We start from the raw sequence: 26,781 nt of genomic DNA, 5'->3' as shown, positions 1-26,781 counted from the left end.
ATGAATATGTCATTCTCTCTTACCTCTTTGAGAGGTACCAATGACACTTGAAAAAGTTTCTTTCTGTTTGCTTACTTATGTTAGATTCTTCTATATACTGATTTTTGTGCTTCTCTTCCATAATGTTGGCTTTCCTGAAATACCTATTGATTCTTGGTTGTTGCACATGTAAGAACTCTGTCAACCAGTCTATAAAATACTATTTCTGTTTGCAGGATGTTTTTTTGTGACCACAGAGAGGAAAAACAGCTCAAAGGGGTAGGCTAATAGTTCATCTTCTGAGCATAGGAGGTCCTAGTTCCTCCAGGGTATTTCTATCCCCTTTAAGGCTCTGACCTAAATTTATAATCAGTGTTCCATCCAGAGGGCATCTGTACCTGCTACCTGGCATAATAGTTGGACTGTTGTTCCAATGCCTCTGTACTCAACCAACCACACTGACAGTTTTCCGAGGATCTTGAAGCACCACTATTATTACCTTTTTTCAAGTCTTCTCCTGAATATGTTTTGAGTTAACACTTTTTCTTTAAATTGATCCCAATGGCCTTCTGCCCTCCAGATTCCTCACACTAGTCCTCCCAGAAAGGAACCCTTTTACTAACAACCAGCTTTGCTGAAGTTACTGTTTAGTTTTTAATCTTAAATTTTTTTCTATTTTTTGCTCCACTTTCTAAGGATTTGAGGTGATTCTAGGTAATCCCTTAAAACTGATATGAATTTCTTTGCCATTTCATCAAATAGTCTTAGGTTATCCTGAAAGTTACCACTTTCAACATAAGAGTTCAGTACAATTGTCCTCTAATGGAATGATGGGAAACTGATTTTTTAAATACAACTGAATGTTTTAAAATTCATTAACACAAATTTAAAAAGCTAATGTTATCGTTTTCATTTACCTTTCCATTCACATTCTTAAAGTATATGAACTATATAAAAAGATATTATATACATTATAAACACCTGTTATATAACTTATATATATATATATATATATATATATATATAAACTACATTAATTAACATTTAAGTAGAGCTCACCTTTTTTCATTCATATAATCTACGTTAACTGCCCATTAGATTAAAAAAAAAACTGGACAATGCATTGCCTTCTGAGATATTATTTTTTTTAATAACCTAGGTATCTAAAGCACATTTCCAATTCTCAGAATTTGGTAATAATGAACCAAGAGCTCTTTGAATGGGTAAACAAAAGAAAGTTTAAATCATACAAACAGACATTAAAGATAAGGCAAAAAATAGCTATTTGCATTAATCCCTAAGGTGGTAACAAAGTCCTTCAAAACAGAGATGCAGCAATCCTACTCACCCTAATAGGTCACTTACTACACTGTAACTGCTGCATCTGCTTATAAAAACAACAAAACCCAGAATACTATTTTAAAAATCATAGATACTTTAGATTTAGAAAGGATTCAAAGGACTTGCATTTGACCCCCAAACCTACTACCCATTAGTTGATGCCTTCGATAAGTTACTTAAAAGGCCTAGTTTCCTTAAGCATACAATAGGGATAGCACTATCAGCCTAGGATTGCCATAAGGACCAACAAATGAAGTTAAGTATTACCTTCTAAACCAGGATTTCTCTTTTCATTTTAACTCATGATCTTTTTTAGTAAACATCAAAACTTCTCTACTATTTTGTACTAGAAAACTAAAGCAAATTTCCCCCCAGATGTAATCCTGATAGTGCTTTTCCAATTTCACACCATCCTACCTAAATCTACTGCCTCTCTCTACTCCTAATCCAATTAAACAGCCAGCACCACCAACCTTGTCAATCTCCTCAGATAAGAAAACTAAGGCCAACCAGAGAGGTTATGTGGCTTCACCAAGGTCATATACTTAGTTAACAATAAAGGCGAGACTCTGACTCCCAGGGCAGTGTTCTTTCCACTTCATTAAATCTTAAAAACACAATGCTACACATTATCTCATCTGAGGTTTGTAGATTCTTTTAAATCTACTTACTCATAGGCATGGGGAAAAAAACTAAACACAAAGTTATTTTGGAGTATTTACCTTTCTGCATGCAGGACAAAGCCCATTTTCATCAGTGCGAATTCGATGCCAACAAAATCGGCAAATCTGGTAGCCACAGGTGCAAGGGAAAAAGTTGATATCATCTATCTCCAAGGGCTCCATGCAAAGAGGACATTCCACAGGGTCTTCCTTCACATCAGGACTGTGAGACATCTTCACGTTTATTAAACAGCAGCAAAAGTTTATAATAATTTAAGGGAGAAGGAGGTTCAGCGCTAGGAACTAAACTGTAGAACTTCGAAGACCTGCATAAGAAAAAACAAAATATACTGCTTACTACTGAAAAAATATGGCATATTCAATGATCAAGAATCAAATTTCATAAAAAATTTGAAAAATATTAAACAGATCAATTTTTGCTATCTCAGAAGATGGAATTCTGTATATTCTTCATGTCAAGATAAAAGGCATGAGGTTGTTAAATTTTTTGATTCAACAGAAACACAAAAGAACTTCCTTTTTTTAGCTAAAACATTTAATACTAACCAGTACTAATCATAGCATATTTTAGGGGAATAAATACTATGCAGAAACATCTTCACCTTAAAACATACTCTACACTGTCTTATCTTTCACCTAAAAGCTAGTAGTAATACTGCCACATAACTAAAAGAGTATTATGGTAGTCTAAAATGTGTCCTAATTTACAAAATAAAACTAATGAAGGAGAGCAGTTTCAGTTACCTGTAATTACATGTTAATATCAAACCATTACCACAGAAAACATAAGACTTGAAAAAAAAATGCCATAGAACCTAATTGTTTACAATTAAATATGTATTAATAAGCCAATGAAAAATTCACTTCTGGGAAAATACACACGTATTAAACAAAATTAAAATATTCCTTTTTATTATAGAAATGCTACAAAAAGCCTACAGAAAGGGGGAAGAGAACAAATAGATATCCATGCCTCAAAGTCTTTTTAAAAATTAAATAATTTATCTTTTTAGATTATGGAGAATTGAAAATTTTCAGGCTAAAGTCACTGTTAAATTAAAACGCTATGTCAAAATAACGGAGATATTTTGTTTGTTTACATAATTTGACAAACTAATTCTAAAGTTTACATGAAAGAGTAAATGCACGAGACATGCTTTGAAACTTTTGTGGAAGAAATGTGGGGATCTGCACTATCAGATACTGAACTGTACTACAAAGCTACAGTAACAAATAATTTGATATCGGTACAAAAACAGACAAAAGATCAAAGAAATTAAATAGAGAATCTATAAACAGAACCATGAACTAATGAGATTTTAATATTTGATAAAAGGGACATAACAAGGGCTTCCCTGGTGGCGCAGTGGTTAAGAATCCACCTGCCAATGCAGGGGACATGGGTTAGAGCCCTGGTCTGAGAAGATTCACATGCCGCAACCAAGCCCATGTGCCACAGCTACTGAGCCTGCGCTCTAGAGCCCGTGAGCCACAACTAATGAGCCCACGAGCCACAACTACTGAAGCCTATGCGCCTAGAGCCTGTGCTCTGCAACAAGTGAAGCCACCGCAATGAGAAGCCCATGCACCGCAATGAAGAGTAGCCCCTGCTCATCACAACTAGAAAAAGCCCATGCACAGCAACGGAGACCCAACGCAGCCAAAAATAAATAAATGAATTTATTTTAAAAAGGTGTGGGGGGACATAACAAATCAATATGGTGAGGATGGACCCAATTTAAAAGCAGTAACAGGGTCCTGGTCTATCCATTTTAAGAAAGAAACAGTATATAGCTATCTCACACTGCAATCAAAACAAATCCCGTATGATCTGTCTAAAGAGCTATACACTGAAATAAACTATTAAAGTTAGAAGAAAATAGAATTTTTAAAAATCTTGGGATACAGAAAGCCTTCCTAAGCAGAAACAGAAATTCATAAAAGATAGATATGATCAACTTAGCAATGTGAAAAGAAAAAAACAGACAAATTAAAGCAACAGAGTAAAGCAAGCAACAGAGTAAAGGATATATTCACTGTATACAAGAGTCACTATCCAGAATATATAGAAATCTTACAAGCAATTTTTAAAAGGCAAACAAGTCAAAAGAAAAAATGAGAACAGAATATGATGAGTAGTTCACAAAAGAATTACAAATGATTACAACATATGAAAAGATGATCAACCTCTTTAGTTAGTAAACAGTGAGGTAGCATTTTTCCCCCACCAGCCTGTCAAAGTTAGTCTCCCCCGGCAAAGCAGAGATTATCACTGATCTAAGTTCCTCTTTACAAAGGGAAATGGGAGCACAAAGAGTACCTCGCCTTAAATTGCACAGCTATTAAGTGGTGCAGCCTGGATTCATTCCAGGAATTAGCCCCACATCTGTGCTTTTAACCACTCCCTTAAACCACCTTAGACTCTATCCTACATACTCACACATGTGCACCAAGTACTTTGCTATATGTTTTGCAGCATTGTTCATAAGAGTAGAAAACTGCAAACAATGTTAACTATCCATCAGTTGGCAAATCATTAAGTAAATAATGATATAGCCGTAAGGTTGATGTGTGTTGAATCAGGAGATGTCTATTATATAGGATTTTTTAATTTGTAAAAGTAAATTGGAGAATAACGTAAATATATAACTACTTCCACGTAAATATAAAAACTCTATGCGTATATATTTGATTTGTTTCTCGAAGAAAATAAAGCACATTGAAGGTTATACACCAAAATGTTATCCATATCACAAAAGACAAAATGGAGGTACTAATTTTATTTTGAAAATCTGTATTATCTGTATTGCTACAACAAACATTTTTGCAATTCAAATGGCCAAACTTAAAAAAAGAAATTATTTTCATCTCTTTTAGGAAAATTAAATCTGACTTTTGTTAATAATTAGAAGAAAAATAAAATGAAATCTCTTTTTATGAACCTATAATTATTTCAAAATATAAGCTTCTTAAAAAGAAAAAAATGGTATATGTATTTATAAACAATTCAGGAATCCTGGTCTGCAGACACAGTTTTGCCACTATCAGTTTCCTCATATATAAAATGAGGGGTTTAATCTTATGGTTACCAGGGGGGGAAAGGGGGAGAGGGATAAATTGGGAGATTGGAATTGACATATACACACTATTATGTATAAAATAGATAACTAATAAGGACCTACTGTATAGCACAGGGAACTCTACTCAATACTCTGTAATGACCTATATGGGAAAAGAATCTAAAAAAGAGTGGATATATGTATATGTATAACTGAGTAACTGATTCACTTTGCTGTACAGCAGAAACACAACACTGTAAATCAACTATACTCCAATAAAAATTCAAAAAGAAACAAACAAACAAATAAATAAAATGAGGAGTGTTAAAGAATGCAAAAGTAAGACTGCCAGCTTCAAAGCCCATGTCCTTTCCAATATGGTAAGACAGAAGTTATGATTACTGAAGGCTCGGTCTCATATTCTTCGGTATATAGTGCAAATGTCCTCAAAGTAAAAGTGACATTACTCTTTCAAAAATTTAAATTCTACAGGAAATCTCTACTTCATTATTTAAGTTCTTGTTCTCTATATCACCTGCAACTAATAACGCAACACAGTATAAATTCTTTTTTTTTTTTTAAGTTACAAGATTTATTACTTAGAAATCCCAGAAATGGAGGGGGGTGGCGCGCAGGGGGACCACACTGAGCTGGGGGAAGGGCAGTACTCCACTTCAGGTTAAGAGTGAGCCAGAGACAGAGAACAGGGTAGCAAGCATGTGTTGGTTGGGGCAGACTTTTCTTGGGCTCAACTCTAAGCGGTCATTTTTTTTTTTAATAGATCTTTATTGGAGTATAATTGCTTCACAATACTGTGTTAGTTTCTGTTGCACAACAAAGTGAATCAGCCACATGCATACACATGTCCCCATATCCCCTCCCTCTTGAGCCTCCCTATTCCATGCCTCTAGGTCATTGCAAAGCACCGAGCTGATCTCCCTGTGCTATGCTGCTGCTTCCCAGTAGCTAACTGTTCTACATTTGGTAGTGTATATATGTCGATGGTGCTCTCACTTCGCCCCAGCTTTTTCCACTGTATATATGTGCCACATCTTCTTTATCCATTCATCTGTGGATGGACATTTAGGTTGGTTCCATGTCCTGGCTATTGTAAACAGACAACACAGTACAAATTCTGACATACATAAAAATGCTCCTGCATCACCAAAAACCTCCCATGTAGTAAGTGTACAAAATAAAAATCATACACTCAAAATCATGCTCAAAAGTTCCTTATCACTCATAAAGTGCTGTATACATGGTTTTGTACTTAGGACCCTGTTCAAAAGATTTGTATAAAATACACTATAGTGGGATAGGGAGGGTGGGAGGGAGCCTCAAGAGGGAGGGGATATGGGGATCTATGTATACATATAGCTGATTTACTTTGTTATACAGCAGAAAGTAACACAACATTGTAAAGCAATTATACTCCAATAAAGATGTTAAAAAAAAAAACCAAAACATAGGGCCACTACTGTATAGCATAGGAAACTCTACTCATTACTCTGTAATGGCCTATATGGGAAAAGCATCTAAAAAAGAATGGATATATGTATAGGTATAACAGATTCACTTTGCTATACACCTGAAACTAACACATTGTAAATCAACTAAACTCCAATAAAAATTAAAAGAAAAGAAAAAAAACACTATAAAATGTCAAGAACTGCAGCTGCTATGGAAGACAGTTTGGTGGTTCCTCAAAAAGTTAAACATGGAATTAGCATCTGATCCAGCAATTCCACTTTGGGGGATATACCAAAAGAATTGAAAGGAAGGATTTGAACAGAACTTGTACACAAATATTCATAGCAGAATTATTCACAATACAACCTACGTGTCCATCAACAGATGAATGAATAAACAAAATGCAGTGTATACATACAATGAAATGTTATTCAGCCATAAAAAGAATGAAATTCTGATACATGGTACAGTGTGGATGAACCTTAAAAACATTATGTTAGGGGCTTCCCTGGTGGCGCAGTGGTTGAGAGTCCGCCTGCCAATGCAGGGGACACGGGTTCGTGTCCCGGTCCGGGAGGATCCCACATGCCGCGGAGTGGCTGGGCCCGTGAGCCATGGCCACTGAGCCTGCGCGTCCGGAGCCTGTGCTCCGCAACGGGAGAGGCCACAACAGTGAGAGGCCCGCATACCATAAAAAAAACAAAAACAAAAACATTATGTTAAGTAAAATAAGCCAGTCACAAAAAACAAAAACTGTATGAGTCCACCGATACGAGGTAACTAGAATAGGCAATTCATTGACACAGAAAGCAGAACAGAGGCTGGGAGGGGGAGGGAGAATGGGAAGTTTTTGTTTAATAAGTACAGAGTTTCTGTTTGGAATGATAAAAGGATTTTAGAAATAGAAAGTGGTGATGGTTACACAACATTGTGAATGTACTTAATGCCACTGAATTGTACGCTTAAAAATACTTAAAATGGGGGCTTCCCTGGTGGCGCAGTGGTTGCAAGTCCGCCTGCCGATGCAGGGAACACGGGTTCGTGCCCCGGTCCGGGAAGATCCCACATGCCGTGGAGCAGCTGGGCCCGTGAGCCATGGCTGCTGAGCCTGCGCGTCCGGAGCCTGTGCTCCGCAACGGGAGATACCACAACAGTGAGAGGCCCGCATATCGCAAGAAAAAAAAAAAAAACTTAAAATGACAAGTTTTACGTTACAAATATTTTACAATAAAAATTTTAAATGAAAATATACACACTTAAATGCAATATGTAATAAACAGCACTTTTGTAAAAACTTAAGTACTTGGTTGCTTAATTTAATTAATCCTTTAATTTTCTGCCAATGTGGCAGTGAATTTGTGATAAATGTGTGTATGATGCAATTCCACTGAATAGTTACATAGAAATTACATTCCTGAATACATTATACACCCCAAATTATATGTACATTATAATTACACATAAGAGAAAAGCTATTTATAGATATGAAATATACACACACACACTTTGAATGGTAACTAGAATAGCATCTTAAGTTTCCATAAAAACCATAAATTCAATATATACATATAACTAGAAACTAACATTTTTTAAAAACCTATAATAAATTTACGTACAATACCACACAGCTTGTATTTTACTTAGCCAATGTTTTATAACTAGAAATTCTTGTTTCTTTAACTATCAGTCCATTCTCAATACAATGGACGCTCCAGGAGAGAAGTTAACTGGTGCATCACATTTACGATGGTATACCAGGCAGCTACAACATGACTGGGGGTAAAGAGTAAGCACTCACGCATTTGATGAATGAATAATAAATAAAAGGAGGAAAGAATTATTTGTTATATGTCAGTTTTGGCTGACAACACTCTTCAAAAGTAGGAAACAATGCTCCAGGTTGTTCACTGTTTCTGTATTAGGCATATACTTCACAAAGCATGTTACTCATATAAACTACACAAAGGCAAAAACAGATTGAACAGTAGCTATGAACAGTTTGAAAGTGAAAGAGCAAGGTAAGTCAACTGACTAAATATCAGCACCAATACCTCTTCGCCTTTTTAAATTAAATACCAAAATACCAATATACATATACCATGAATGTACATTTACAACGGAACTTAAGACTGCCTATACCCAAGTTAGGAAGGCAGGAAAGCGTATTTATTTTCTCATAGAAATAAACATCTCGTTTAGACATTTTCTCATAGAAAAAAAATCTACCTAAGAATTTAAAGTCTCTCTCATAAAAGGTTAAGTTGCAGTTATACAAAAAAATCGATTATGTGGGGCTGCTTTCTACCTCCTCACCAATTTGTTCTTTATTTATTAACTTATTTGTACTTTATATTCTTTTTTTTTTTTTTTGGCCGCTGCATGGCTTGTGGGATCTTAGTTCCCCAGCCAGGAACTGAACCTGGTCCCAGGCAGTGAAAGCACCAAGTCCTAACAGCTGGACCTCCAGGGAATTCCCTGTACTTTATATTCTTAAGATGTAAATAAAAATCAGCATACAAGTCATCTCACATAATATATCATGTCCCCTAAGTATCTTTTGCAGGAGAAGGGGTAGATAGATAAGGGTGGAAGGAGACAAAAAATGTTTTTCCAATAGAAAGCAACCTCCATGAGGACAGAGACTGTTTCACTTGCTAGCGTATCCAAAAATCCTAGAAGAGTTCTTGGCAGATAGCAAACACTTAACAAATATGTGTCAAATGGAAGGAAAACAAGAAAGAAGGGATGGAGGAAGAAAGGGAGTGAAGGAAAGGGAAGTACCTATTCATTCATCCATAAATGTGCAAGCACATATTGTAAGAGTCACTGAACAAAACTGTGCTAATCTTTACAAGTCTACATGTAGCAAATACACATTAGACATAGTAACAGACTTCTGTGAATGCCTCACTGAAAAGGCAAAGGTTTTTCTATTTTCTTATGATGTAACACTACTAAAAAAAGTAATTCCTAATTTGCATGTAGTGTTCATTTGCATAGTGAGAGCAATGTGATGTTGATTTGGGAGAGTTGTTCACCAAAATCCACCGATTTATCAGCTGTACAAAGACAACAGAGATGACAAACCATTTAAATCAAAGCCATAAAGAAATGCAACTGCTGCATACAAATATATTTTCAAAAACTTAACACTATGAAAATATAAATGTATAAAAAAAATTGAAGATGAACATTTTGTGAAAAATCAATTTTAAAGAAAAAAGGTTTGTGACAACTTTCCTTTAAATAAAGTTTTCAAACACATTTAAAATGGTTCAAGTAAAAATATCTAATTCAAGCCAATTTGGTAAAGATCTCTACCATGAAAAGCATAGTAGACAGAACTTAACAATGATTAGTCTTTTAAAGGGGGAGAGAGTTTTAAAAAAAAAAAGAGCACATTTAGGCTCTCTTATCAAGAAAGCTGATTATTCTAATTGTACCCAGTATACCAATAACATTACTTATTATTCTCTCTAGGTAAAAAGTTTTAACTTTATTAGAAAACTTAGATGGCTGGCCACTGAAGGTTTTTGCCATCTAAGAGTTTGTTTTTACCTTCATTCACTCAGTGATTCAATAAATAGTTATTAAGCCCTTGTTTCAAATTCTAGTCTAGGTCTTTGGGATACTTTAGTGACCCTAACAGGCAAATATCTCCACCTTTGTTTCCTGTTCTAATTCAAAATCTAAACAAAAATCATAATAAGTCAGTAAATTAAGTATGATAAAAGGTGAGAGAAGGTACCAGAGTCAGGCTGCAATTTAAGTGGGCCAGTTGGAGTAGATTTCATTGAAAAGGTAATATTTAACAGAGGAACCTGAGTAAGCCATGCATACACTGAGAACAGACAAGGCAAGGAAAAAATCAGTAGGGAGATCCCAAGAAGGGAAACTGCCTGAAATGCTTGAAGAACAGCAAATTCAGAGTGGTTACAGTAGAATAAGCGAGGGAAGAACAATTTGAGATAAGGTCAGAGCAATGTGGAGGTCCAGGAACTGGCAAGGGTTCATCATCGGCCACTGGAATAGCTTTGGCTTTCTTTGCGAAATACATGAAGAGGACCCGAGAGTTTTAGAAAGAGGAATGGCAATGGATTTGACTTATATTTTCAAAAGATCTCTCTGGGTTCCACTTCCAACGTGACAGCGTAAGGAGCTCCATGAGCTCATTCCCCAGCAAAACTGCTGAAAACTATTTAAAACCAACCATTTAAACTATCCAGAAATGATGCTAAGAGCATAAGGCAAATGAAGAAATGCTTATTCAAGAAAATCTACTAAAACTCAGGAAAAACAACAATACTATGTGGTATCTGACTAAAAACTGTTCCCTCTCTCCTTCCCTCCCCCATCTCAGTTCAGTGAGACTCAAACTTCACTCCAGGCTGGCGCTGCCAAGAACACAGGGTTACCACTCAGAGAACCATCTTCCTAGGAGGGGCAGGATATTAGCATTTCTCATCCTGCCCAAAGCTACCCGATGCTGAAGCTAAAGTTCCACGTTAAGTGCAGCCGATAGATGGAGGCTCCCCTCTTCCACCCAACTGCCACTCATGGGAAAGAGGACCTATGTTGCTGCTGCATGTTGAAAATACTATGACCCCAGACTGCCCTCCAACCAGCTACTTCATAAAGCTGGGGTCCTGCACCAGGAAACGCAAGAGACTTGAGGTTACTGTATACCCCTCCAATGAGTGCTCAGTTACTAAACTGGGAGTGTCACACGGAGAAAAAAGTGCACCACTGCCCCCCCTACTCAATGCCAGAGCTTAGCCAGATTTTAACAGGAAGGTAAAGCAGGTCTTAAAACAGATAGCTCTGAATCTCTTCCCAAAAAACTGACTTCATTTGTAATGGTGTCTGAAGTCCAAACCCAAGCACAATCTCAAAACCACAAAGGCTGTAGTGAAAGACAACTGGGAGGAGAGTCAGACACAGGCTGAACTGTAAACCAGCTACTTTGCAGGAAAGAATAAGGAGAATCAGGTTCTTAACTGCTGGATGAACCCTTCTGGAGTCAGAACAAATTTCAAGCTCTGACCTCAAGAACTATGCCTTCAAGTGAGCTCAATTTTTTTTTCAATCAGGCTGAGAAGCAATTTATGTCCTAGGGCATTGTTGAGCAGTCAGTGCGGAGTTTAACATCTGGGTGTGGTCAATGAAAGAGACAGTGGAAGAGGGTCCTGCCCGAAACACTGTCATCCCAGTATGCATGTGGACATACCCAAATCTGCACACCCCAGGGACACCAACAGATGCTTAACACTGCAAGAGGGAAACAGACTTCACTAAATTAATCCACCCAGGCACTAAACAAAGAAGCAAATAACAATAACAAACCCTGGGAAGGGCAGGAGGAGACTAGTACCCAGAGTTGCTATAATATTATATAAAATGTCCAGTTTCCAACCAGAAATTACAACTGTGCAAAGAAACAAGAAAGTATAACCCATACGCCAGGAAAAAAACAGGCAACAGAAACTGCCTGTGAGAGCCACCAGATGTTGGATTTAACAGACAAAGACTTCAAAGGAGCCATTTTAAGTATGTTCAAAAAACTAAAGGGAACCATAATTAAAGAAGTAATATATAATGACAATGTCACATCAAATAGAGAATTTCAATAAAGAGATAGATGCTATTTTTTTTAATGGAAATTCTGGAGTTATAAGTACAATGACTGAAATTTAAAAGTCACTCAAAGCCTGTACATGTAGACTGGCAGAAGAATGAATTGGTGAAAGAGAAGATAGATCAATAGAGATTAAGCAATCCAAAGAACAGAGGGGGGAAAATGAAGAAAAATGAACAGAGCTTCAGAGAAATGTAAAACACCATTAAGCACGTCAACATACACATCATGGGAATACTAGAAGGAGAGAAAAGGAAAAGAAGAAACATATTTGAAGAAACAATGGTATAAAAATGAAGAACTATAGCTACACAACAAAGATGAATCCCAGAAGTACAGTATTGAACAAGGAAGCAAGAAGTAGAATATAACTGTGCTCATATAAATTTCAACAGATAAAAGAAAACTTTTAGAGATGCACATAAGGTGATAAAAAGTCAGGACAGCGATTGCCTCTGGGTGAAAGGGAGAGGGTTATGAAGAGATGAACAGGAAGACGTGTGTATGCTTGGCGGGGGGGCGGGGTGTGTGTGTTCTGAAGTACTTGAAATATTCTATTTTTTTAATTCAAGTATAGTTGATTTACAATGTTGTTAGTTTCTGCTGTACAGCAAAGTGATTCAGTTATACATATGTATACATTCTTTTTTATATTCTTTCCCATTATGGTTTATCACAGGATATTGAATATAGTTCCCTGTGCTATAAAGAAGGACCTTGTTGTTTATCCATTCTATATATAATAGTTTGCATCTGCTAATCCCAAACTCCCAATCCATCCCTCCCCCACTCCCCTCTCCCTCAGCAACCACAAGGCTGTTCTCTATGTCTGCAAGTCTATTTGCTTTGTAGATGGGCTCATTTGTGTCATATTTTAGATTCCACATACAAGTGATATCATATGGTATTTGTCTTTCTCTTTCGGACTTACTTCACTTAGTATGACAACCTCTAGCTGCATCCATGTTCCTGCAAATGGCATTATTTCATTCTTTGTTATGCCTGAGTATATTCCATTGTGTATATATATGTACCACACCTTCTTTATCCATTCATCTGTTGATGGACATTTAGGTTGTTTCCATGTCTTGGCTATTGTAAATAGTGCTTTTGTGAACATAGGGGGTGCGTGTATCTTTTTGAATTATAATTTTGTCCAAATATATGCCCAGGAGTGGGACTGCTGGACCATATGGCAACTCTATTTTTCGTTTCTTGAGGAACCTCCATACTGTTTTCCATAGTGGCTGCACCAACTTACATTACTACCAACGGTGTAGGAGGATTCCCTTTCTCTAAACCCTCTCCAACACTTGTTGCTTGTAGACTTTTTAATGATGGCTATCCTGACCAGTGTGAGGTGGTACTTCACTGTAGTTCTGATTTGCGTTTCTCTAATAATTAGCGATCTTGTTGTTTGTAGACTTTTTAATGATGGCTATCCTGACCAGTGTGAGGTGGTACTTCATTGTAGTTCTGATTTGCGTTTCTCTAATAATTAGCGGTGTTGAGGATCCTTTCATGTGCCTGTTGGTCATCTGTATGTCTTCTTTGGAAAAATGTCTATTTAGGGCTTGTGCCCATTTTTCAATTGGGTTGTTTTGTTGTTGTTGTTTTTGAGACATGTGAGCTGTTTTTATATTTTGGAAATTAAACCCTGTCAGTCGCATCAGTTGCAAACATTTTCTCCCAGTCTGTAGGTTGTCTTTTTATTTTGTTTATGTTTTCTTTTGCTGTACAGAAGCTTGTAACTTTGATTAGGTCCCATTAGTTTATTTTTGCTTTTGTTTCTATTGCCTTGGGAGACTGACCTAAGAAAACATTGGTACGATTTATGTCAGAGAATGTTTTGCTTATGTTTTCTTCTTGGATTTTTATGGTGTCATGCCTTATATTTAAGTCTTTAGGCCATTTTGAGTTTATTTTTGTGTATGGTGTGAGGGTGTGTTCTAACTTCATTGATTTACATGTGGCTGTCCAACTTTTCCAACGCAACTTGTTGAAGAGATTGTCTTTTTCCATTGTATATTCTTGCCTCCTTTGTCGAAGACTAATTGACCATAGGTGTGTGGGTTTATTCTGGGCTCTCTATTCTGTTCCACTGATCCACATGTCTGTTTTTGTGCTAATACCACACTGTTTTGATTACTGTAGCTTTGTAGTAATGTCCCAAGTCTGGGAGGGTAACGCCTCCTGCTTTTGGGAATTCTGAGTCTTTTATGGCTGCATGTAAATTTTAGGATTATTTGTTCTAGTTCTGTGGAAAACATCATGGATATTTTTGATAGGGATCACATTAAATCTGTAGATTGCTTTGGGTAGTATGGCCATTTTAACAATATTAATTCTTTCAATCCAAGAGCATGGGATTTGACTTTGCTCACCTTCTTTGACTCACCTTCAATGAAATATTCTATTTTAGACCTGGGAAATGGTTACAAAGATGTTTGCTATATAATTAAAGTCTACATGTTTTACATGCATATGTTTTATGTTTCTGAATATACAGTTCTTACTTTTTCAAAGTCTTAAAAGGAAAAGATAATAGCTGCAATTTTCCCAGAATGGTTATAAACAACCCCCTGCCCCAGAAAGCGCAACATACCCAAGTGAGATCAATAAATCCACACCCAGACACAAGACAGTAAAACTGCAGAACACTAAAGGCAACAAGAATCTCAAAAGCAAACATTTAAAAAGAACCGTTCACCCAATGAAATGATAATTAGACTTTACAGCAGATTTCTCAATAGCAACAAGTGAAGCCAGAAGGGAAAGACAATATTCAAGATTCTGAGAGAAAATACTGTCAACCTACAGTTCTGGTCCTTGAAAACAATAACCCTTAAGAATGAAAGTAAATGATAAAACAACATTTTTTGAGATAATCGAGCTGTTCACATGGACTGATTATTAGAAGACATTAGTTAAATATGATAGTAGTATTGTGTTTATTTTGTTAAAAAGCTCTTCTAGAGGAGATACATTCTAAAGTATTTACAGACTTCATGGTATGATATCTTAGCAGGAAAGGAGGCACAGAATGGGGAAGCGATGAAATGAGAATAGCCAAAGTCTGTAACTACAGAAACTGAGGGATGGAAATAATTAGGTTTCATCACACTATTTGGTCTACTTTCACATATGCTTAAAATTTTCCATGATAAAAATAACTGATTTTAAAATAAGGCTAAATTAAAATTAAAACAAATAAACAAAAATGGAGACAGTTTACCAGTAAGAGACATCCATTAAAGGAATTTGTGAAGATACTCTTCAGGAAGAAGGAAAATGATCTCAGAAGAACAGTCAGAGATTAAAGAAGATGGTCAGGAAAGAATATAGTAAAAATACATGTAAATTGAATCATATTTCTATAGAATATTCTATTTCTGTATAAAATAATATAACTTGTTGGATTTAACAAGGATAAAATAAAACATTAAACAACAACATGGCAGTTGAGAGGGGACTGATATAAGATAAACTGCTATAAGATCCAACTTTGAGAGCAATACAAATAGTAAAATTTCAAGGATAACCACATATTCTCTAAGATCTACTAATTGCACTTCCTTTTATCTTTTTTAGAGAAACCAGTGCACGTTTTAATGAGGCACCATGTACAAATAGTTCCAGCACTGTTTGTAACAGCAAAAAAACTGGAAATCTAAATGCCCGTCAAGGAATTCCCTGGCGGTCCAATGGTTAGGACTCCGCGCTTCCACTGCATGGGGCATGGGTTCGATCCCTTGTCAGGGAACTAAGATCCCACATGCCACAGTGAGGCCACACACACAAAAGAAGTCCATCAATAGGAAATGGCAAATTTATGGCATATCAACAAAATGAAATACTACAGCAATTTAGAAGACTAAGGTAGATCTGTACCTACAAACATACTGAATGAAAAAAGCTAATTGCAGGTACTATATGACAGTTTTTACATTTAAAAAGAAACCATATGTTTTCTTTATATACAAACATACAGATGGTCTTCAACTTATGATTGTTCAACTTTATCATTATGCAAAAGCGATGTGTGTTCGGAGAAGACAAAACATACTTCGAATTCTGAATTCTGATCTTATCCCAGGCTAGCGATATGCAGTACAAAACTCTCCTGTGATGCTGGGTAGCGGCAGTGAGCCGCAACTCCCAGTCAGCCACATGTCCCTGTTAGCCACACCATCAGAACGGTAAACAACCAATACACTTAAACCATTCTGTACCCAGATAACCATTCTGTTTCTCGCTTTCAGTACAGTATTCAATAAATTACATGCGATATTCAACACTTTATTATAAAAAAGGTTTTGTTAGGTGTTTTGGCCCAACTGTATGCTAATGTAAGTGTTCTGAGCACATTTAAGGTAGGCTAGGCTATGCTATAATGTTCAGCATCTTAGGTGTACTAAATGCACTTTTGACTGACAAGATATTCAATTTACTGGAATATAATCCCATAATAAGTCAAGGAAAATATATAATTTTATATGCAAAATCACATAAAAAAATTAAACACAAGGTGGTAATAGTGGCTACACCTACGAAACAATGAAGAAAATGGGATGGATTGGAAACTTGAGCCTTGTCTATGATTTTTGTAAAGACAGACTATATTTATGCATTTCTCTATAACAACAAATTAATTTTTAAAAATAACTTTAGGGACATTAAACTTTGAATTCTTTCCGTTTAAAGATTGTGTCTATTGTGTTCAACACTGTACCACGGGCAAATGTATAGCAAATAATAGGTTCCCACAACTGGGAGAGGTGGAGGGAGATATGGAAGAGTGACTCAAAAGAAATATACCAAAGTAGCAGACTTTTATCACTTAGTAGAGCAGTTATAAGTAGCTTCTTTTCTTCCTTTTATTTTCTTCTATTTCCCAATTTTTAGAAAATAAACATTTATATTTACAATGGGAAAAGCTATTTTAAATTAGTTAAAAACTAGGTACAATTGACAAATAAAAAGAAACAAAGTGATGAGATGAAAAAACTTTTAAATGTATAATTAGAGAATTAGCATTAATGTGTTTCCTATTAACTTAATGCTCTCTCAGAAGAAGGCTAGGAGTATAAAAAATTAAAGGCCTGATGAAAGTCTTATTAATAAGATAAAATCAAATCTGTATAAAATCAAAGCAGAGACTCATTAATGTGCCAATTAGTTCTCTGTCATACTTGGGCAGGTTGTTAACAGAAGTAGTTGCCTACATCAACGTATTTTCAATTCAGGAAAAAGAACAGATGTATTTGGGGGAAGGTGCCTAGTAGAAGTGTATGCCTATTTTATAGTTTTTAAGAACTGACCCAGAGACTATCTGAAACAAATGCATCCAGGTACCAAAAGCTTAAAACCCTCCAAGTCACTCTGGACCTATTAAATTAGTTCTTTTAGAGAGGCTTCTGTATATCAATTTACAATATACCAGTAGTAACAGATAAGATAGAAAAAAATTAATCCAAGGAGAAATACTAAACTGAAGTGCAAGGGCCAGGATCATCCTCTCAGAATTAAAAAATAAATAAATAATAATGTTTATTAGCATGGTTAAGTGTGACCTTTTCTTTACCCAAATCTAGATTCTACCATCTCCTCAATTCTGATCCCAGATCACATGGTGCCAATCAAATGCTCCTCTTCCACCATGAGATCATTTCCAATTCAACCATCCCTAAGTTCTTTTATCCTGCCAGCACTTTGGTGTTCCCACTTCACGTTATGCACCGACTAATAAGGAAGTACATCCTTTCAATTTTTTGTCTGGGTGAGACACAGAAGGGTACAGTAGACAGGAAAGATATGAGATAGTCTGGTTTAAAAGTGCCTTTTAAATGGAAAAAATGAATTTTAAACATTAATGCTAAACAAATACAGGAATCAAGCTTATATATGAATACTCCCGGAATTGTCAGTATTATGTACTTCTAGACACATTACCATGCACCCCACCCAGGATAAAATTAAAAGATTAATAATAAGGGTATTTAAGGAGCCTAAGATATAGAAATAATAGCTAATAATTCTCCTTTAAAAAGAAGACAAAAATCAATGTTTCAATTTGTTTTCTTCCTCCCTAATCTCGACATGTGTCCTGCTTCTATTGTGACGCAGTAAAATCCAGAATGGTAACAGTTTTACACTATAAAGCCAAGTAAAAATAGTACATAGTTCAGAATCCTCTGTACATGTACAACTAGTTCATTCCTACTTCAAACAGAAAATGTTAAGCAAACGGTATTTCTGGAGAAAGTCTCAAAGAGAATGTGTGTGTTGGAATGTTTTAAATAATAAAACATTTTATAAACAATAAAGGACCATTGTTACACGACATTAGATCCAATACAATAGTAAAACACACATCATTACCCCCCAAGAAAAGAATTATGTAAAAAAAAGTGGCTTCAAATCTGCATAGAAATGGAAACTCATTCAACCAACTCAAAGGCTGTGTTTCCAATGTGCTTGTTTTAGTAATCTTTAAATTGCACATATAAGGGAATTCGCTGGTGGTCCAGTGGTTAGGACGCTTTCACTGCTGGGGCCTGGGTACGATCCCTGGTTGGGGAACTAAGATCTCGCAAGCCGCACAGCACGGCCAAAAAATAAAATATAATTAATTAATTTGCACATATAAGTACACTCTATACACATACTTTAAAAGTTCATGATCGGGGCTTCCCTGGTGGTACAGTGGTTGGGAGTCCGCCTGTCGATGCAGGGGACGCGGGTTCGTGCCCTGGTCTGGGAAGATCCCACATGCCACGGAGCAGCTGGGCCCGTGAGCCATGGCCGCTGAGCCTGCGCTTCCGGAGCCTGTGCTCCGCAACGGGAGAGTCCACAACAGTGAGAGGCCCGCGTACGGCAAAAAAAAAAAAATTTCTTTCTGCATCTTCATACTCTTAACTATAAAATTTCACAAACTTGAAATAATTCGGGGTCACAGCCTTGTTTTCCAATTAGACAAAATTCAGGAAATAAATACAGTAACTGAGAAATACTGACATGAAATACTTACCTACCACATGACAACTACAATGAAACCAAGATCATTCTCAATAATACATGTTGAAGCATTAAGTAAAACTGTCCCTAGTGATGTTAACCAGCACTAACTAAACGTTTACAAAATGTTCCTGATGTTGAGGGCCCCAGTAAAATTCTAAAAACTCATACTATCTGTATATAAAAATACAAAGAGTGAGAAAGTTATCTAGAAGTTTAGAATTGGGTACAGTTTCATATTTCATAGAAGGAAGAAATTCTGTTGGGGGTGCAAAAAGGAGTAATAATGAAAATAAAATATGAATACCGAAAAATGCAAGAGCAAAGAAAGTAAAGGTATGGAAGTGAGATTAAAAAATTATTAGAGTCTAAGTTATGTTTTAACAAGAAAGAAGAATAGCCAAAGGTAGCCTACTGAGCTTAGCATCACAAAGGAAGCAGCTGGGTTTTATTAAAGAGAAAACAGTTTATACGAATAACGGTGGTGAGGGATGCAAGGAGAAATAGGGAATAAAAAAGAAAATAATCAAAATAGAACATTAAAATTAAGTCACCATTTAGTTACAATCCACCTCCAATCATTTTTGCAACAGAGTTGTAGTCATTATATAGAAGTATGCAACCATTACCTTCCAATTATTGTAAAAATCACAGTATACCTATTAAGGGGAAAGTTTAAGAATCAAGATGGTAATATCAATAATATGCATGCATAATAAACTGCTGTACCTAACTGTAAACTCTGTTACTACACTTATAACCTGTGAAAGGGTCTAACTTTTGATAATGGCTAGAACTTCAGCACTTATCCACCAATTTGGTGGGACGAGGCAAATTACAGTAAACTGTTTGGAACACCTACAATGCTCCTAGAAGCTTTAATGCACAAAATAAGAATTGTTTTTAAAAAAGAAAATTCTGCTTTAAAGCAATAGAAATGTATAAGAATACATTAACCAAGCAGAAATCTACATCAAACTAAGAATCAGAGAAGAACTAGCTTGAAGCTTCTGAGTAGCAACCTAGACTACAACCTACTAGGTGAAAAAAAATTGCTCAAGTAGCAAAATTGGATTTATAAGATTATGTCTCCTAAACAAAAACTAATAAGCAAATTAGTCTTACAGTAAGGAACAAGTATAAAGTGCTCTGTAGGTGTAATTGTAGAGAAGGATGAAGTTCGATAAAATGGGGAGGGAAGGAGAAAAGGATAAAACACACAAGAGGGAACTATATCATAAGCTTAATATCAAAATCTGAGTAAAGAAAACAACAGATCATTCTCATGAAAACATAAATACAAAAATCCTAAGTGTAATATTAGCAAATTCAACAATATTAAACTAAGTAGAGTTTTCCCAGCAGTGCAAGGACTTCATAATAGGGAATTATTTATCACCTCAAAAGGTCAAAACAAAAAGACTGTCCACCTCAAGAAATACTAAAAAGTCACTTAATAAAACTCACTATCTTGTCCTTATGACCTCTCTTAATAGGAATAAAAAGATTATTCTATAACGTCATAATGGATATCTACCCCAATACATTCTAATGATGAAATGTTAAAGGGATTCTCACTAAAATCAGGAATAAGGTAGGATGCTATCATTACTATTAACATTATTCCAGAAGTTGTAGTCAATGCTATATAAAAATTTAAAATTAAGCAATATTATTATATGTAAAGAACAATTAAAAACAAAATGTAGAAGACTAACATGTGTTACCAATAACATAATGAAATGGGAACATTATTACAGATACCATAAGAGGAAGTAAAAGCATAAAAGGAAATGCCTAGATTCTGTAAAAATGCAAGTTTCTAAAACTGACCCTGGCAGTCCGATGGTTAAGACCCCGCGCTTCCACTGCAGGGGGCACAGGTTTGATCCCTGGTCAGCGAATGAAGATCCCACAAGCCACGGAGCATGGCCAAAAAATAATAAATAAATAAATAAAACGGACTCAAGAGGAAATAGAAAATCTAGATTGTCCTCTAAAGGCTAATGTAATTTAATATATATTTTAAAACCTTCCCAGATGGCTTCATGGGTGAATCCTCAAAATATTTTAAAAATAAGTAATACCAAACTTAGACAAACTCTTTTAGAGAAGAGTGGAATAGGAAAACACTTCCCAAGGCATTTTATGAGGCAGCACACTGTTATCATAACCTGACAAAATCATGACAAGAAAATTACTGAACAAGAATCTTCATGAACATAGACCAAAAAAAAAAAATTTCTTGGGCTTCCCTGGTGGCGCAGTGGTTGAGAGTCCGCCTGCCGATGCAGGGGACACGGGTTCGTGCCCCGGTCTGGGAAGATCCCACATGCCGCGGAGCGGCTGGGCCCGTGAGCCATGGCCGCTGAGCCTGCGCGTCTGGAGCCTATGCTCCGCAACGGGAGAGGCCACAACAGTGAGAGGCCCGCGTACTGCAAAAAAAAAACAAAAACAAAAAAACAAAAAAACAAAAAACAAAAATTTCTTTAAAACTTAACAAATAAAATATAGCAAATATATTAAAGGAAATATATCATGACTGTGATTATCCCAGGGATGCAAAATTAATTTAACATTCAAAAATTAGTCAGTGGATAAGTGTACAAACTGCCAAGGAGAGTATACCAGGATGCCAGTGACACTGAAGAATAGAATATAATGTCAAGCAGACCAGGTGTGAAGACTGGCCTGCACAACCCACGGCCTCAGTGAGCAAGTTCATGTGAAGATGAAGTTGCTTGATGAACACGGAATCAGAATAAAGCTGCTTGGATATAAACCTTGAATTATCAGTGGGCTCTAATGACCCATTACATTCATCCTCATTTATTCATCCATATGTATATTATAAATGTCTTATAAAGTATAAGACAAAAAGGTATTTAAAAACTACAAACAATACTTGTGAAATAAACATTACGAGTTCACATACACACCAAAAAGTCAGTGGAATTCACCACATTAACCAAATAAAAAAGAATCATGATCACCTCAAAAGATGTAGAAAAGTAAGAAAATTTAACATCTATTCATGATAAGAATTCTCAGCAAATTAAAGGAAACTTCCTCAATGTGATAGAGTATCTATAAAAAGCCTACAGCTAACATCATACCTAATGGTGAAACACTGAACACTTTCCCTGAAGTCAAAAACAAGTCAAGACAGTCTGCTTTCAACTTACCTATTCAAACATTTTACTAGAAGTCCTAGCCAGTACAGCAAGACAAGAAAAGTAAACAAACAAATATTGTTAAACTAAAACCATTGTTTATTTGCAAATGATGTAACTTCATACGTAGAAGATCCAAAGGAATAGAAAAATTACTTGAACTACTAAGTGAATTTACCAAGACCTCTGGATACAAAAGGAATACACAAACATCTATTGTATTTCTAAATACCAGTAACATACAATAGAGACATAAAGTAAAACCACAACACCACTTATAATAGAATTAAATAAAACATTACTTAGGAATAAATATACCGAGAGATGTGAAATACATCTATATTAAATCACAAAATACTACAGAGAGAAATGAAAGAAGACCTCAATAAACGGAGAGATACACAATGTTTATGAATTGGAAGACATGATATTTTTAAGATATCAATTGTCCTCAAATTAATGTATATATTCAATGCAATCCAAATCAAAATCCAAATGGACTTTTTAAAAACAGAAATTGGCAAGCTGATTCTAAAATTTACATGGAAATGTAAAGGAATTAAAATACTCAAGCAATCTTGAAGAAGAACAAAGTTGGAGAACTTACACAACCAGATTTCAAAACTCAGTGTGAAGTTACAGTAAGTAAAAACAGTGCTGGCATTCTTGATAATTAATTTTTGGACAGACACCAATAAAATTCAGAGAAAGACAGGTGCTTTCCATATATGATATTGAAGAAACTGAATATCGATGTGGGAAAAAGTGAACCTCTACCTAACATCATATACATAATTAATTTCAGGTGAATCACAGATTTAAATTTGAGTGCCAAGCTATTGATATATATTGTTGACAAAAGACTCGTATCTCAACTGTATGAAAAATCCCTACAAAAAATAAAGGAACAAATAATTCAATTAAAAAGTAAATGAGAATATACATAAAGCTTTTAGAGGAATATTTAGGAGAATATCTTCATGACTTTGGGGCAGGGAAAAGATTTCTCAGCACACAAAAGGCAATAAACATAAACTTTTTAATTGATATTACAGACTTCATCAAAATTAAAGCCTTCTGCACATCAAAAGATGCCAATAATGAAGTGAAAAGGCAAGCTAATATTGCAAGAAAACAATCACAACACATCTAACAAAGAATCCATATCCAAAATACATAAAGAACTCCTACAAATTAATAATAAAAGACAGTACAATTTACACAAATGGTCAATAAGCACTTAATATGTTCAACACCACTGGTCATCAGAGAAAAGCAAATTAAAACTACATTGAGACATCACTACACAATCACCAGAATAGCTATAATCAATTCCAAGTGTTAGTGAGGACATGAAGCAACTATAACTGCCATATTTTGGGCTTCCCTGGTGGCGCAGCGGTCAAGAATCGCCTGCCAATGCAGGGGACAGGGGTTCGAGCCCTGGTCCGGGAAGATTCCCACGTGCCGCAGAGCAACTAAGCCCGTGCACCACAACTACTGAGCCTGCGCTCTAGAGCCTGCGAGCCACAACTACTGAGCCCAAGTGCCACAGCTACTGAAGCTTGCGCGCCTAGAGCCCGTGCTCTGCAACAAGAGAAGCCCGCGCACCACAACGAAGAGTAGCCCCTGCTCGCCGCAACTAGAGAAAAGCCCATGTGCAGCAAAGACCCAACACAGCCAAAAATTTTTTTTAATTAATTAATTTTTTAAAAAAACTGCCATATTTTGATTAGAGCATAAAATGGGACAACTATTTCTGGAAACTAGCAGTTTTTAATAAAGTTAAACACACACCTACCCTATAACCCAGAAAATCCTCTCCTAGATATATATTCAAGTGAAATGAGTGCATATGCCTACAAAAAGATTTGTACAAGAATGTTCATAGCATTATTCATAATAGCTTCCCCTCCTTCCCCCACGAAAAAAGGAAATGATTCAAATGTCCATCAACAGAAGAGTGGATAAACTGTGCTATATTCATACAATGGAATACTACTTCTCAACAGAAAAGATACTACTAATACAAATAACTACTTTGATAAATCTCAAAAGTATTATGTCGAGAGGAAGGAGCCAAGCACAAAGGGGTACAAGGTTTCATTACAGAAAGTCTGAGAATAGGCAAAGCTAATCAAAAGTCAGAATGCTTGCTTCTTAGTGGGAACGGTGATACTGACTGGAAGGAGGCAAAAGTGAACTATCTAAAGTGACTGTAAATGTTCCATATCTTGATCTGGGTGTCGGAGACAAGTGTGCATACATATGTAAAAGGTCAAATGTTTACTTTTATATGAACTGTCCCTCAATTATGCACTCTGCAAAGGAAAAGAAGAAAAGGGAGGTGAAGGAAAGAAGTGCCATTTTAATCTAAATTTCATGGTCTAAATCAAAATTTAGGGACACCAACAACTCTTTTGTGGGAGTGTTCTCTATGATACAAAATTGTATTATTTTCTTTGAATAGCCCATTGAAATGCCATTGTTACATGTTCAGCCTACTGACTGTCCAAGGATAATATATTAAGAGGATTTTGACAGCAGTTCTATTTTCTTTCATTTGTCCAAAGACTTCTAAGTTTCATCAGAGTATCCATACTTCTAATACTAGGTTACATATTAATATATTATCTCTTCTAGAACTTTGTGACTTAAAACTCTATTCAAGTTTAATTTTTTTCTATACCAAAAAGTCAATTATTTAATTTCACTATAAAATAATTAGCAGTTACAAAACTGCAACAATTCAAAAAGAAATGTGTAAGTCATCCACAATCCAATATTCTAGTATATAAAGTTTTCTGTACCCACACACCTGAAGTACATATTATAAATGTCTGTGTGTTTTGAAAGGGGGAGGATCATCCTGCACACTGTTCTGGAATCTAGCCCCCTGCTTAATGCAATTCATATCTTCCCTTGCATAAGTCATGGGTGATGTCACTCAATGTGTAATATTTTTCTATACAGATGTCCTGTAATTTATTTAATTAGTGCCGTTACTAAAAATTTGTTTCCAACTTTTTATTACTGTGAACAATATTATAACAAACAGTCCATCTGTGTTGATTTTCTTTCTTTCTTTCTTTCTTTTTTTTTTTTTTGCGGTACCGGGCCTCTCATCGCTGCGGCCTCTCCCACCGCGGAGCAGAGGCTCCGGATGCGCAGGCTCGGCGGTCATGGCTCACGGGGCCCAGCCGCTCCGCGGCATGTGGGATCCTCCCAGACCCAGGTACGAACCCATGTCCCCTGCATCGGCAGGCGGACTCCCAACCACTGCGCCACCAGGGAAGCCCCGATTTTCTTCATTTCTATTATTTTTACTGTAAATCTGAATGGCTTAAAATGGTTCTTTATGACCATTTAGAGCCTTCTCTATGATTCTGTTCAGCTATCGACAACTGTTTTCTTCAAAGGCCAGATAGTAAATATTTTACGCATTGAGGGCCACGTACAATCTTTATTGCATATTCTTTTTTTGTTTTGTTTTGTTTTTACAAACTTTTAAAAATGTTAAAAACCATTCTTAGCTCATGGACCTTACAAAAACAGTCCGTGGACAGGATTTGGTCTGCAGGCCACAGTTTGTTCACAGATGAACAATTTTAAAGGTGCATATCAGAATCAGTGGTTTTGCTAATGTTCATAACTCTTCAACTACTTTTACCAAATATTCAGAAGATACTCTTTGAAAGGCTACTGCCAACGAACACTGTACTCCCAACTGTGGCTACATAATGACTCACAGCTATAAGAATAAACATTGTCACCTAATTGTACCCATCTTATTCCATAGCGTGTCCTCGCTTTACCTATAAAATCTTTATAAAAAACAAGTGGAAGAAATACAATAAAGATGATATTAAAAAGTAAGTTGTTTACCAGTGACCTTTCAAAGAATTAAAAGAATATCTGCCTTATGAGTATATTCACTTTATATTTTATGTTCCTTTGTAAAAAAAAAATTACTAAGCAAACAATGTTTGAAGAAGGATAAAAGGAGTTTTTTAAAAAAGAAAACACAGAAGATAGACTTTACAGGTGTAGGCTGGAAAACCAATGGAAAGAGAATTCAATACGTTTATAACACTGCCAACTTTGGTTAAGTCGGGGATGCTTCTAAAAATCTGGTTTTGGTTCCTTTGGTTTCTAGTGACTGGGCTGGAACATCAGAACCAGTATGGAAAGTTACAAAACATAATTAACCTACTCCAGTTTGACCCTGTCTCCCTAGGTCCAATCTCCCTATAATAGGTCTACTTTACAGTCTTGCTATCTGCACTCAAAGAGAGAAAGGAGAAGGGAGAGAAGTAAAAAAGAGATGGAATAATAAAAGACTGGATAATTATCAACCACATATCACTAAGACAAAGACTTAAGACTCTTTCTCACAGGAAATCTCACTTTCCCAAACTACTTTT

At 35.9% G+C, this 26,781-nt stretch overlaps 1 protein-coding gene across 7 annotated transcripts in view; it reads right to left on the bottom strand.

Annotated features, from left to right (window-relative positions):
• CNOT4 (CCR4-NOT transcription complex subunit 4) overlaps positions 1-26,781 on the bottom strand; it is a 140,920-nt gene that overhangs the window by 78,820 nt on the left and 35,319 nt on the right. For all 7 annotated transcript variants that reach the window (XM_024737933.1, XM_024737934.1, XM_024737931.1 and 4 more), the window contains exon 2: positions 2,043-2,308. In XM_024737933.1, the coding sequence (XP_024593701.1) occupies positions 2,043-2,216 (174 nt within the window). In that variant the 5' untranslated portion in view covers positions 2,217-2,308. The remainder of the gene's footprint in view (positions 1-2,042; positions 2,309-26,781) is intronic.

This window comes from Neophocaena asiaeorientalis, unplaced genomic scaffold (assembly GCF_003031525.2).
Source record: "Neophocaena asiaeorientalis asiaeorientalis breed wild unplaced genomic scaffold, Neophocaena_asiaeorientalis_V1.1 scaffold364, whole genome shotgun sequence".
Lineage (NCBI taxonomy): Eukaryota > Metazoa > Chordata > Mammalia > Artiodactyla > Phocoenidae > Neophocaena > Neophocaena asiaeorientalis.
This window is presented reverse-complemented; position numbering and strand designations above follow the sequence as displayed.